The sequence below is a fragment of the Solanum lycopersicum genome, chromosome 2 (genome assembly GCF_036512215.1).
Source record: "Solanum lycopersicum chromosome 2, SLM_r2.1".
NCBI classification, from domain to species: Eukaryota; Viridiplantae; Streptophyta; class Magnoliopsida; order Solanales; family Solanaceae; genus Solanum; species Solanum lycopersicum.
In genome coordinates, this window is record NC_090801.1 from 61195494 (window position 1) to 61209105 (window position 13612).

The window sequence follows — 13612 nt, forward strand, 5'->3', positions numbered from 1 at the left end:
ATCACAAGTCATATAGTTGGTGTTAGTAACATAGGTTGCGTTAATCCCCCTCTTGTTTGGGTACATAAAATACAAGTTGTCTAGTTTAGTCAAAGATAGAATATTCAAATAGACGCTTAAACATAATTTTCATTATCAGTTTAGCACCGCAACTTTCATTGTAACCATTCAGATTCTTTTGTTACAACGAAAATAGAGGTGCCAAAGTAACAATAAAAACTAAATTTAAGTATCTATCCATATATTTGATTTTGGTCATAAAATAAGAAAAAGAAAATTGAGTGCTAAAATAACAAAGAAAAAGAAATTAAGAGCGTGTTCGTGCGTGATTTTCAACATTAATGTCAAATTGACGTTCAACTAACTTTACCAAATAAAAATAATGATCAATAGGATAAATTAAGCTCTCATATAGCATGAAGGCAAGGGGGGATGACTAGCTTGTTACTAGAACACCAGTATAAATGTTGTGCTAATAGGTGTTTTATTAGTCTCTTATTGAAGTTGTTAGGCTAAGCTCCATGAGAATTTTGGTATTTGGACAAAACAAAAACTTCCTCCGCTTTAATTTATGCGGCACAATTACAATTTGAGATTCAAATTTCTAAAGCCCGATTATAAATTTGATTATAAAAATTCTAAGTATTTTGAAATAAAATTTATATATTTAAAAATTACATAAAAAAATAATTTAAATCATAAAAACTAATAACATAAAATATGTAAAAGACATAATATTCTTTTTATAAATTATTCAAATTTCAACGGTGCAGCATAAATTGAAACAGGAAAATTAATACTCTTAAGTGTGATGATGTGTACCAACGGAGAGGTGTAGCAAAAGTCTATAGGAGTATTATCTATTCAGTTGTTTGCTGATGTTGCTCTTACTCGGATAGAGATTTTCAAAATTAATATTTATACCATTAACTCTAATAAGTTATTTCGAATTACATATTAAATTAAAATACTCACAAAAACTTTTAAATGACATAAATGAGCGAGTCAAAAAGAAACTAATAAAAAAGAACGAACGATATTTAAGTGGGCTAATGACCTGACCAAAATTGAATGAACCAGACAACTCATATTTTCATATCAAAATTTTTTCACTCAATATAAATATTAAACCTAACTAGTATGAATGGTAACTGAATTGCTAGTACATATTAAAGTTACAACTATGATAAAACACGAATTTAAAATTTATAAATTTTATAAATATCAAGTTAATTCCATAAAAATAATTGTTCTTACAATTAAATATTTAGAACTAATTAACCCTTTAATGTCGCCCCGTGAATAAAGCGTTAAATAAAATTACTTAGGTGTATATAGCTTAAATTCATTTAAAAAAGATACTCAAGAATACTTCTTTTCAACAGAGTGATTTCATGCATGCATTATATAGATATCATTTAGTAAAAGAGGAGTAGGTTGGTGAAAACTAAGTTTTGAACACTAGCTCTCTCTATAAATATATGAGCACGAGTGAAATTAAAGTTGATAAATGAATATATATATATATGGTGGATACTTTACGCTATCTTTGATGTGATTTAATTCCTAGAGACTTGTAGACTTTAGTCTTTGGATGACTAATTAAGGCATATATAGGATGTGACTTTCAATAAGATAGGTACATGACCAATATACTTTTATCTATCCGATTATTTATTAATTAGACTCATTTTATTTAGTTTAATATAAACTATTTAAGTTAGGCGGTTTGAGCTATACATGCGGTACAAACATCCCAAAACTCTTTCTTGGTAGGTTAAAGTTAGGAGTAAATTCGAAAATTTATTTTTAATATAGTGAATAAGTACAAATAAACAGTTGAAAGTATTTAGTTAACGATAAAATAAAGTTTCTAGAGATGTTAAACACTTGTTTTCTAGGTAATCTAGAAAGGTCTCAAGCATAAAAAAGAAAAACATAGATTTGAGGTTTCTCAATTAAAGTAAACATATGCCTGTAGTTTTTTTTTTTTGCTTTTCTACTAGTAATAATTTTGTTTAGAATTTTGAAAAGTGTCATGAAACACGGTCCAAACACTCATAATACAAAGTATTCTTTCATGTTTGGTGAGGTTTTTTTTTCTGTCTTATAATAAAGTTTCTCTAAACAATTAGACTATAATAAGTACCCGTGGGCATACATGGTATATTAATTTGAGTGGTAATTTGGAAGAAAAAAGAAAGTTGTAAAGTTGAAATTTGGCAAGCAGCCTCATAGAGTAGATTGGACCAACAAGTCTAAATCAAAGAAAAATCATAGACTTATAAGACATTTAATGAATAATCCCTTTACACGAGCTAATTTACGTGCACCCTAAGGAGAAATTAAAGCTAAAGAAAGATACTTTTCACACTATTATCTTCCTTCCTTTATTTTACCTTCTTTTTTTTTTCTTCCTCTTTGAATGCATTGAGAAGGATGTTTTTTTTTTGACAGTGAATAAAGTAGTAGTATTATTTGGAAGAAGTGTTACAGGGAGGAGCCTTTTTTCATCCTTTCTTTCTACTTTTGATTTTGATTTGGGACCAAATCCTTTATAACTTTTCATTATTTTCAAACTAGTTTCTTTTCTGATTCAAAGCATCCTTCTAGACAAAGAAATTTCAAGTTGTGCTAGTCCTAGATGGGGACCAATTAACCTTTTTGAAATCCGATAGCTAGTTTTGGCGATCTTTTTCTAATCACGACTCTTCTCTTTAATTAAAGTATGGAGAAATTAATTACCCAGACGTATCATTTTACTTGATTCTTAAATAGATATTTCGTTCTATTCTTTCATATATATATATATATATATTTTTAAAATTATCATTATATCAATAAGTATTATTTCATATTTAAATAACCACATAAAATACTAATAATCATATTTAGAATTTTAGAACACAATTAATAAGATCAATTTTGTGAAATGAAACCCTAATAAATACTTTTAAGAGGAGTGTCAAATCAATGGAGTCAAATAAAATGTAATTGTGGGAGTAATTCATAAAAATTGTAGTATTTATCCTTCAAATAGATTGATCTTTAACTTTTCTCCATTACAAGGATCATAAGTTCTTTAGAAAGTGAAGTCATTCACGTCGGACATAACTTGTGAGATAGTATGATATGAAAATAAACTTATCCAAATTTGTTAATTATGACAGACATAATTAAAAACCATCACAAAATATGGGCAATGTAGAGACATAATTAGTCACACCTACATTTAGGACCAAATAAGGCCTAAATATTTTCGGTAACTGATCATGCATTTCTAGGGTTTGTTTTTAGGTATGATCTTCAATGCATTTTATGAAAAAATATTTTTATTTATTTATGAAATATCAGGTGCATGAGAATGATAATCGATCTTTATCAGGATTTGATTAGTTATAATTAATGTAAATAAGATAACTTATATTAATATAAAAGTGGTGGATGGGACACAAACACAACTGGATGGTGTTTTTGTGATCGCTTTGATGAATCTAGATTGATAATAATCAAAACAAGTAACTTAATTTGAGAGAGTTATAGACTTGCCGCCATCAATTACGTGTTCATTTTTTCATTTGATGATAAAAATGATAAAATTTTACATTGATTATAACTATACTACTCCCATCGTTCGGTATTGTTTGTTATGTTGCGTTTTTCTAAACTCAATTTGATTAATTTTCAAAGTTAAATTAGATCACATTAATTTGATATTTTAACAAAAAAAATTAGATATTCTAAAACTATATGAAAAGTACTATAAATTACAATTGTTTGCATATTAATATGATAAAAAAAATACATTTTAAAATGTTAGTCAAAATATTTATAGTTTAACTCTAAAAATAGAAATCATAACAAACATTACCAGACGAAAGGAGTATTAAGCTTCTATTTTGAAATTCAATACGAATTTGTATTGTCATTTTTTATGTTGTGTGGGGGCAATATAATGCATTTCTTATTAGAAAAAATCTTGCAAGCAATTTTTATATATATACTCACAAGTTGGTCATGCAAGTGACAAGTTTTTAGTCTAAGCTTAATTACTAATATACTTGTGGTTTTGTTGAATCAGGGAAAGGGAAAGCTACCAATATACCACGTTGGACTAACTAATTTATTAACATGATCGAAATGTACATTATATTTATATATATATATATATACACACTATTATACACATATTGAGGGTGTATGTGTTGTGTATAAAATATATACATTTAATATAAAATATCATCTATATATATCATACATAATATTTTGTAAATTGGTTGGTCGAAGTATATGTTCGTAATTATCCCTTGAGAGAAACAGTCCAACATCATTACTAGGATGATACTGCTTGATTTCACACAATATATCCAATGAACTTAGATATGGGCTTGTGAAGAAAAATCAGATTCTACAAGGAAGACCCAAGAGACGTAAATTGAAGCCCAATCGTGCACTTAATTACTTCCCTTTTGGATTAATACCTATTAGAAACCCATAGCACATTTGCCAACTGCAGACAAAAATTAAAGACTAAACATCTGAAGTGAAAAATCGTGTCACTTTATGAGTATTATTCTGTAAAACTATTCGGTCCAATAGGGATTATAAAGCCCAAAAATGTGTTCAGGAAATAGTACCTTTCTATCCGGTAATTGTGTCATTTATGATTTGTTAATAATTATAAAAATATATATATATATATATTTTTTTTAAAGTGGGTTGACTCGGCAAGCTCGTAGCCCATGTACTCATGGATTCATTTTCTGACTCACGTCAAAAATAGATTAGCCCGGCCTGACCTGTAAAATATCAAAGCCTATATGAATTAACTTGGATGAGATGAGCTAGCCCAACAACTCTAATTTATTTTATTAAAAATTTTCTCCGACTCTCATGGTAGCTTTGTATGAAGAAGAGTTTGCCTGAGTCCATCTCTTTGTAAGAATTAATTATATTTTGTGAGGTTTTAGTTAATTTATAAAGTTGAAAGATAGACATTTGAATCGAGAAGAAGAACCAAAAATCACAAAATGAGAAAGGAGAGAAAAATTGCAAAAATACTTAAATGTACCAAAGATTGGACATCCACTTTAATCTCAAACTATGAAAACATTGTCCAGAGAAACATTTGGTCAAAGGTTCGTTCAATGTTCAAAAAAGCAAGATTTTTTTTCCGGGATTAATTGATTATATGAACTTTTATCTTGTTGGAATAGGTTTGATTCTCCAGCTTTTTGATGTAGCAATTATATTTCGATTCGTCCTCTTTTTTCAACATGTATTTTGCAAATACTGAAATAGTATGGCCAAATTTGTTAATTAGCAAAGAAAATTAGCGTGCAGCTAATCTTCATAATGGAAGTAGATATTACAACTGTTATTAGTGCCAAACAATAACATGTTTCTTTTCTTTTAAAAATTTAAAGTTAAGCAAAGCAAAAGCATTTACAAAATGAAACTTCTGAAAAGAAAAAGAAAGAAAAAAAAGTGAAAGGTATATAAAGCAAAAACCAACAGCAAAGATTCTCCATAAACACTTTCCCAATGCTACAGTTTTCCTTAACTATACAAAATCTTGGTAGAGAAAATCTTCAAGCAAATCTCACATGGCCATTTCAAATTTGTCCATCTTTATTATTTTCCTTGTACTTCAATTTCTATGCATAACAGAAGCTCAATCAAGCATTTGTAGAAATTCTTGTGGCGATATCCCAATTCAGTATCCTTTTGGCATTGATGATGGCTGTGGAAGTCCATTTTATCGACACATTCTTGTATGCACTGGTGGTCAGCTTCAACTCAGAACCCCTTCTGGTAGATATCCTGTTAGAAATTTGAGTTATATGGATCCACATATTCTTGTGACCGATCCCTTAATGTGGAATTGTCTAGATGGTGACAATTTTCGACCTACCAGGCCGTTTAGCCTAGATACTAGCACACATTTCACTTTGTCCTCTGAAAATGACTACTTGTTCTTTAATTGTAGTGAAAGTGATGTGTTAGTTGAGCCAAAACCAATGTTCTGCGAGCGTTTCCCTGATCAGTGTGATTCAACTTGTGATAGTTCGAGTTATCTTTGTAGGCACATGCCTGAATGTCCTACTGCTTTGAGGAGTAGCTCTTGTTGTTCTTACTATCCCAAAGCTACTGAATCTTTGAGGCTGATGTTGAAGCATTGTGCAAGCTATACTAGTGTGTATTGGAGGAATCTTGGTTCAACCCCCGCGTTTGATCAGGCTCCTGAGTATGGGATTAGAGTTGATTTTGATATTCCAGTCACTACGCGATGCTTGCAGTGTCAAGATACTGCTAAGGGAGGGGGAACTTGTGGATTTGATATAGAAACACAGGATTTCTTGTGCCTGTGTGACAAAGGGAACAGTACTACTTACTGTAATGGTACGTACGAAGGATTTAAATTAATATGCACTCAATCTAATTTAACATGTTAGAGTTAGTTAATTTACTCAAATCTTATTAAATGAAGTATATACAGATCAAGTTGATTTGTTGTTAATGATTTGCAGATCATACGAGCTCTCACAGAAGAGGAGTTGTAGCAGGTAAGTATTACTAGATTTTATCGATCTATTCATTCCCATTGGCAGATTGATATATTAAGAGCTTTCAATTGTATAACTTGACTATTCGAATTGCTGCAGGAACAGCAACTGCAATTTCAGTAGCAGGGGCATTTGGAATCGGAGCTGGTGTATGGTACTTGAAGAAACTCAGAGCAAAAGCACCGGTAACTCATGGAGTTCAAACCAATGAGAATAGACTCTTCTGAGATCTTCTTTTGAAGTAAACTAAAAAATTGCTCTATTTCTTCCTCTTTTTTTTCTCACTTTTCTTCACCATTTTTCGACTTGTTTTCCCCCCTTTTCTCTTTTACTTTTTTATATAGCTTAGATTATTCTTGCACTTTAATTGGTTCTGTTTGTAAGTTAAAGGAATCAACTTTTTGTCTTAGCATGTTTTGACATTGCTTGTATGTGGAGTAAGGAATGTCTTTAGAGAACCACTATACCTTGTGAGGCCTTTTGTTTTCTGTTCATGTATTTGAATATCTATGATGTCTAGTTTTTAGCATAAAGTTCTGTTGCAACCAGTACTCTTTGCTAACAGACATTTTATAGATGATAGAAGCATATACAATTCAACAAGAGATACAGTTTATGTTGTATTACACCCTTTAAAAATATATTGTCATTCTTAACAGAAAAAATTCTGTATAAACTATCATTAGGAATACAACATTCTTCATATCTCAAAGAAACTTGTACTCCTAAAGCCTGAATCTTTCAAGCTAACTATGTATTCGCGAAGTATAAATTAGACATGTCAAGACATTAAAAAATCCTGTCGAAGATAACAGGGCATGCTGATGATAGGAAAAGGAAAGAAGGAAATTTTGTATCAGCATTTAGCAAGGTTCATTGACAACACATTGAAGAGGACCAGCATTGGAAGTTAAAGAGGGAGTAAATGCTCCGTGAGCAACAATGAACGATTGTCCTCTCGTGTATTTTGGAGCAATACTTCCATATCCAGATGGAAGAAAATAAGCTCCATTCATAAACATATCATTGGAGGATCTCCATTTCCAACTCTTCCATCCTTTTTCTTCAGTCTCCCTCTTGGTAACCTGTAACATAACGATGGCGATGACATTAGTATAAGTTGTTTTTTTTTGTGATTTCCAATTTGAGAACAGGTAGTTTGATGTTAGTATACCTCTTTGTTGTAAGCTTTGTCAGGAGCAATGAAATAATTTCCTTCACTGAATATTGTTGGATCTGCACTACCACCAATAGCATACATTAACCATTGATCATAATAGTTGTTGGCCACATGAGCATACCCATGCCTAACCCTGTAAGGGGAAAAAAATTGTCAAATGTTTGATAATCTTGCTCAATTATTTTGATCAATCTTGAATATGTACCTTGGCATTCTCTGAACTAATTCGCGGCCAAAATGGTTGTAAACTACAGTGACTTTCATGTTTCTGTCCGCAGTATATTCATCGTTGTGTCCCAATAACATAACCTGGAAATTTGGTTTAAAGTCAGAACTAAAACATACATCACTACATGTTTCAACTATAATATAGTTTTGACTCGAATATATCCATTGACAACTACATGACTTACTTTGTCATGCTCAGTGAAGTAATTGTTGGAAATGGTTACTGCAGTTGAAGCATGAATAACATCGAGTAGTCCATCCGTTGCACGAGCAAGATAGCAATGATCAATCCAAACATTGGACGATGTAAACACACTTATAGCATCACCATCAGAGCCTGATCTTTCACCAACATGTTCAGGACTACTCCTAACCATACCCTTTTTACCAGGCTTACAATCATGAATACTAATCCCATGAATAATAACATTTGTGACATAGTCCAATGTGATACATGGACCATTAGAGATTTCCACTTTCGCTCCTCTGCCATCGATAGTCTTATAACTATTCACCATAAGTTCATTTTCAAGTGTAAGTACCATGTCCCTTTTGAAAATTATCCAAAGTGGCTCGGACTGAATTGCACCATACCTAAGTGTGCCTGGTTTAGGATTTATAGGGTCATCAGAAGAGTCATTCACAATATAAATGTCACCATATTTACCACCTATGGTACTACTTCCAAAGCCTATTGCACAATCCGCTAAAGCCTTCCGATTGGATGACCAATCGCCTTTCCATCTCCAACACGAGTCGATGACATTGAGTAGGCCGTTTTTGTGAGGCTGAGGATCATAACTTGGAAAAAAATCATGTAGTGATTTAGTTTCATCTTTATCACTTGATTTACTAGCTACAATGGTGAAAAAAGAACAAATAATTAGAAGCCATGAAAGTATTTGGAGGGAATTAATTGATTTTGCCATGGCTTAACTATGTGATGCAATGAGAATAATCATAAGAGTGAAATTTAAATAGTCTATAGTAGTAGTGGTTGGCATGTTTTGGAAAATATATCAATTTCATTTAGCTGTTTGGTGAGATTTTTGGAACTTAAACATTGAACGTGAGAGCACGAGCTACAAAATTAGAAGATACGTTCAACTATTCGAGTAAGCATTGCATGCCTACGTATATAATATGTCAGTATGAATAAAATTTCATATTGATAATTAATTTTTTTTTAAAAAATATTATTTATAAAGTGTGTAACCTTTTAAGAGAAAACGTATAAACTTCATCCAAATAAACAATATTACACATATTAAAAGTACTTTTTAACTATTTAACGGTTCAAAACATATCATCTTGAGGATAATAAATTAGATTCAAGTTTGGGGGACTACGAGTTCTAATATAAGACACGTGTTCTGTAAGATTCTAGGACTATAACTAACCAATGCACTGGAAGATCATGATCCTTGTTTTTGGAATATCCTACAATTAATAATAATAAATTTACATTAATTAATATTCATGAAATCTAGACCTTGCCACGTAACGATTCCATTTTTCATATAGTAGTAGTGCTCAACATTATACTATTAACAATTGATGTGTCATGCACGTTAATTAAATTATGTCTGTCGTTACACTTCCAATAAAAAAGAAAATTCTCTTCAATTAATCACATTTTTATAAACAAATGCTCAAAAAATTAATTTAATCTCTTTTGAACGATACTGTTGAGGGACTTCGATGAAGTCAACCTCAAGTTCGGTTCATAATTCTACATCAACATATATCTGCAGTAGATTTCAAAAATGTTGTTGGAAAAAAAAATCCGTATTATCATTTAAAATTAGAATATTTTGTTTTCAAATTCATTAGACCTTTAAATATGTAAAAAAAAAAAAAAAATAGAATAAATGTGCTATGCAAAATGAACTAGTTGGAGTATAACGTACATCGATGGTATTAATAACATAAGAAGATGAATCAACACATTTTAAAATTGAAAGCTCTACAAAAAGAATAACCCACGAAGGAAAAAGAGGTTTTGAAAATCAAAATCAAAACTAAGGTAGAAAATCAATAACATAAGAAGATGCGTTAATGATTTAAAATTCTACACAAATATTTGCTTATAATTTTTAATTATTAAAAAAAGTGTATGTTATATAATCCATACTAATTGAGGGCTAATTTTGATATTTTAAAAATAATGCAATGATTCAATTAATTTTGTCTAAGATCAAGGGGATTCATTTATTCCTTTCAAGAGGTAAACGGGGTACGATTCTAATTGTGTCAGTTTTCTTTTTCCTTGATGGAAAATTTATCCCTCAAAAATTTCAGGCAAATCCATTTTACTTCCAATGGATTTTTTTCTTCTTCCAACATTTACTGTTTTTTCCCCTTTTCCTTATAAGTTTGAATGGGTTCAAATGAATTTATACGGATCAAATAAATTGGATTAATAATAAGCGATATCTAACTCAAATTTAAATAAACCCGGATAGTTATATTTGGTGCTAACTTTTGAACGAAAAAAGAAATGTACTATTTTGTACATAAGATATAGTAACATCATTTGCACGCGTAACTTTAAGCTTGTGTTTGAACATGTGATATAAAAACATGATTTTGAACTAAATTTAAAATAACTGTCACTTATAGATCTTATTTTTATTGCCTGAGATTACTCTTTTTTTTAAAAAAAAAATAGTTTATTTAACTTCATCGACGAATCAAAAAGTAATGACTAACAGACACTTGCGAATATTATTATTCATTCAATTTAAGTCAAAAATTAAGGGAAAGAGCAATTGAATCGATCTGTCCAACTATATAAACTAAACTCATATTTACATGAAAGTTTTTCTTTTAATGAACAACACAATATCCAAAATGGATCCTCAATACAGTAGTCATCTCATTCTCAGGGATTCTAGTTTTTTAAGACTCCCCATTTGGTAGAAGTAAATAAAATAAAAATTAGTGCATAAACAAAACAAACAATTATGCACTTAAAATAATTCCAGGCCCAAAAAAGAAGGGGGTTAACATTTGTAAGAAGTACAACGCAAAGGTCCAGCATCAGCAGTTAAAGAAGGAACCATAGATCCATCAGCCACAGGAAATGATTGAGCCTTTGAGTAATATGGATTAGTAGTACCATAACCAGATGGTATAAAATAGGCTCCATTCAAAAATTTATCCTTTGAAGACCTCCACTTCCAATTTTGCCATCCATTCTTAGATTCCCTTTTTGTAACCTATCAATAAGTTATTTTGTTAATATTGATTGATATACATATTCGTTCGTTCTGAATAAACTAAAAAGGAAAGAATGTCACAGACTTGAAGACTCACTTGTGTGGATTTAGATGCCAAAAAATAATTTCCTTCACTAAATATGGTTGGATTAGCACTTCCACCAATAGCATACATCAACCATTTTTCGTAACGATTGTTGGCCACATGAGCATAACCTAGCCTTACTCTGCACGTATATATATATTTGTCTTTTTCATGTAAGAAGTCGTAATTTTTACAATTAAATAAATATGTATGTATAATGTAAGACATTTTTTTTTTGGGAAGTGGGGGTTGAGAAATTGTATATACCTTGGCATTCTTTCAATTAAACCAGGGCCAAAGTAGTTGAAAGCTACCGTAACTTTCATAATCTTGTCTTCTTTATTGTTATCATTGTGCCCAAATAACATAACCTGCTCATCAGACCTTTGTCAGTATATTAAAAGAAAATGACACACAATAAAAATCATGGTTTGCACTAGCTTAATTAGCTTATTTAACATTTCGTATCTATCACTTCATTAAATGCAGATTCTAATGTCTCACTAAGGGTGTGTTTAGAAAAATGTTATTCTTAGAAAATAAAAATTTGATAAGTAAGGAAAAAAGGTGGGGCAGTGTTGAAATGTCATTTAAAACTTATTTCCACTAGAAAAATCATTTTCTTTTATTTTTAAGAAGTGAAAAAATATTTAATCAACACACTCATTTAACATAGACTTACTTTATCATGCTGAGTGAAGTAGTTATTTGAAATGGTAACACCAGTAGAAGCATGAATAACGTCAATAAGTCCATCGGTACAACGTGCAAGATAACAATGGTCTATCCAAACATGAGTGGATTGAAATATATCAATGCCGTCTCCGTCGGCGCCGTTACGATGGCCGGCATGCACCGGACTATCCCGGACTATACCTCTTTTCCCCGGCTTACAATCATGTATACTGATCCCATGTATAATCACATGACTAACACGTTGAATTGTTATACAAGGTCCATATGCAATTTCAACTTTTGCACCCCTTCCATCAATAGTTTTGTAACTATTGATCATAAGCTCATTCTTTAACGTTATAACCATATCCTTGTTGAAAATAATCCACAGTGGTTTAGATTGGATTACACCATATCTTAGTGTACCCGGTTTAGGGTTGACCGGGTCATCGGACGGGTTAGTAACGACGTATATCGCACCGTTTTTCCCTCCGATAGCTGCTTTGCCATAGCCGACAGCACAATCGGCTAATGCATAGCGATTTTTGGCCCAGTTTGACTTGGCACGCCAACATGAATCGATCACGTTCATGGTTTTTTTAGTAGTAGAAGGTGCATAATAGTTTTTACTAGGTGCATAGTACTCGGCTTGTAACGTTGAGATACACAAGAAAAGAAGAGCAAGTACAAGTGCTAAAGAAGCCATGATGAGATAATTAAGTATACAAACTATGGAAAATTGTTCGATATATATTAGGGTATGACAAAGGTGGTGCCCACGATGATATAGAATATTGAGACTAATTCTTTTTGCAATATTCAGTCAGCATTTTGGCTAAGATTTAAGGGAACATTAATAGACGTGATTGCACGAGCTTTGGATGATTGACTTTTTGAGAGAGTTAAGCAAATTTTATTCTTTAGTAACACTTAATATAACTGGGATTTGAGTATAGTGATATTTGACTTATATAATCAAAGAATAAAGTAGTAAAACGTTAAAATTTGAAAATATGCACGGACACTGAATGTTACTCAATTATTGTGCATTATTTTCGGCTCAAACAGAAAAATGATATTTGGACAATTAACATAATATAGAAAATAGAAAAAAGTTGAGAACAAAAAGATAGTTGGAGATAATCTTGGTCATGGGAGGAGCTAGCATGGAAAGAGGGAAACCAATAATATAGGTTTAATCCGAGTTCGGAGTCTAAAAAGTATAAAATGTTAATAAAAATTTTAAAACGGTATATGAATATTTATTTTAATCAAAAGTGCAAAATAGCCGGAAGGGCAGCAATTTCGCTCGCCGGAAAAAGTAATTTTTAATAAATCGCTGTCTAATCAGTGATTTCTTTAATTTTTTAAATTATTTATTAAAAAAAAAACTAAGAGCAAATCGCTGCAACGGTAGCGATTTGTCTCCAAATTGTTTTTTTATTTTTTCCAATTTTAAATTTTTCTACTACTTATTCCAAAATAATTTTTTTTAATGATTTTTTAAAATAAGTAGCAATCAAATTTTTTCTAAAAAATTGATTTTGCCAAGCATCAGATAAACCAAGTTCGGGTTGGGAAAGGGGCTATTTACCCCAGCAATATAGAATAATTATTACCCCCGCCACAGGCCAATGAGCACGGCTTCCCAGAAATT

General features: G+C 31.1%; 3 protein-coding genes across 3 annotated transcripts; 1 reads left to right on the plus strand and 2 right to left on the minus strand.

Annotated features, from left to right (window-relative positions):
* Positions 1-5443: 5443 nt before the first annotated feature.
* LOC101247978 (wall-associated receptor kinase-like 20) lies at positions 5444-7027 on the plus strand. Its single transcript, XM_004232646.5, has 3 exons — positions 5444-6402; positions 6531-6566; positions 6666-7027. Exons 1-3 carry the CDS (start codon positions 5607-5609, stop codon positions 6791-6793), a joined length of 960 nt encoding a protein of 319 aa, XP_004232694.1. The 5' UTR covers positions 5444-5606; the 3' UTR covers positions 6794-7027.
* A 134-nt stretch (positions 7028-7161) lies between these two features.
* Positions 7162-9018, minus strand: LOC101255166 (probable pectate lyase 16). Its single transcript, XM_004233737.5, has 4 exons — positions 8160-9018; positions 7952-8055; positions 7741-7879; positions 7162-7651 (listed from the first exon to the last, which is right to left on the minus strand). The coding sequence occupies exons 1-4, from the start codon at positions 8901-8903 to the stop codon at positions 7430-7432; spliced, it is 1209 nt and encodes a 402-aa protein (XP_004233785.1). The 5' UTR covers positions 8904-9018; the 3' UTR covers positions 7162-7429.
* Positions 9019-10783: 1765 nt separating this feature from the next.
* On the minus strand, positions 10784-12756 carry LOC101254868 (probable pectate lyase 16). Its single transcript, XM_004233736.5, has 4 exons — positions 11963-12756; positions 11548-11651; positions 11293-11422; positions 10784-11195 (listed from the first exon to the last, which is right to left on the minus strand). The coding sequence occupies exons 1-4, from the start codon at positions 12659-12661 to the stop codon at positions 10980-10982; spliced, it is 1149 nt and encodes a 382-aa protein (XP_004233784.1). The 5' UTR covers positions 12662-12756; the 3' UTR covers positions 10784-10979.
* Positions 12757-13612: the final 856 nt, after the last annotated feature.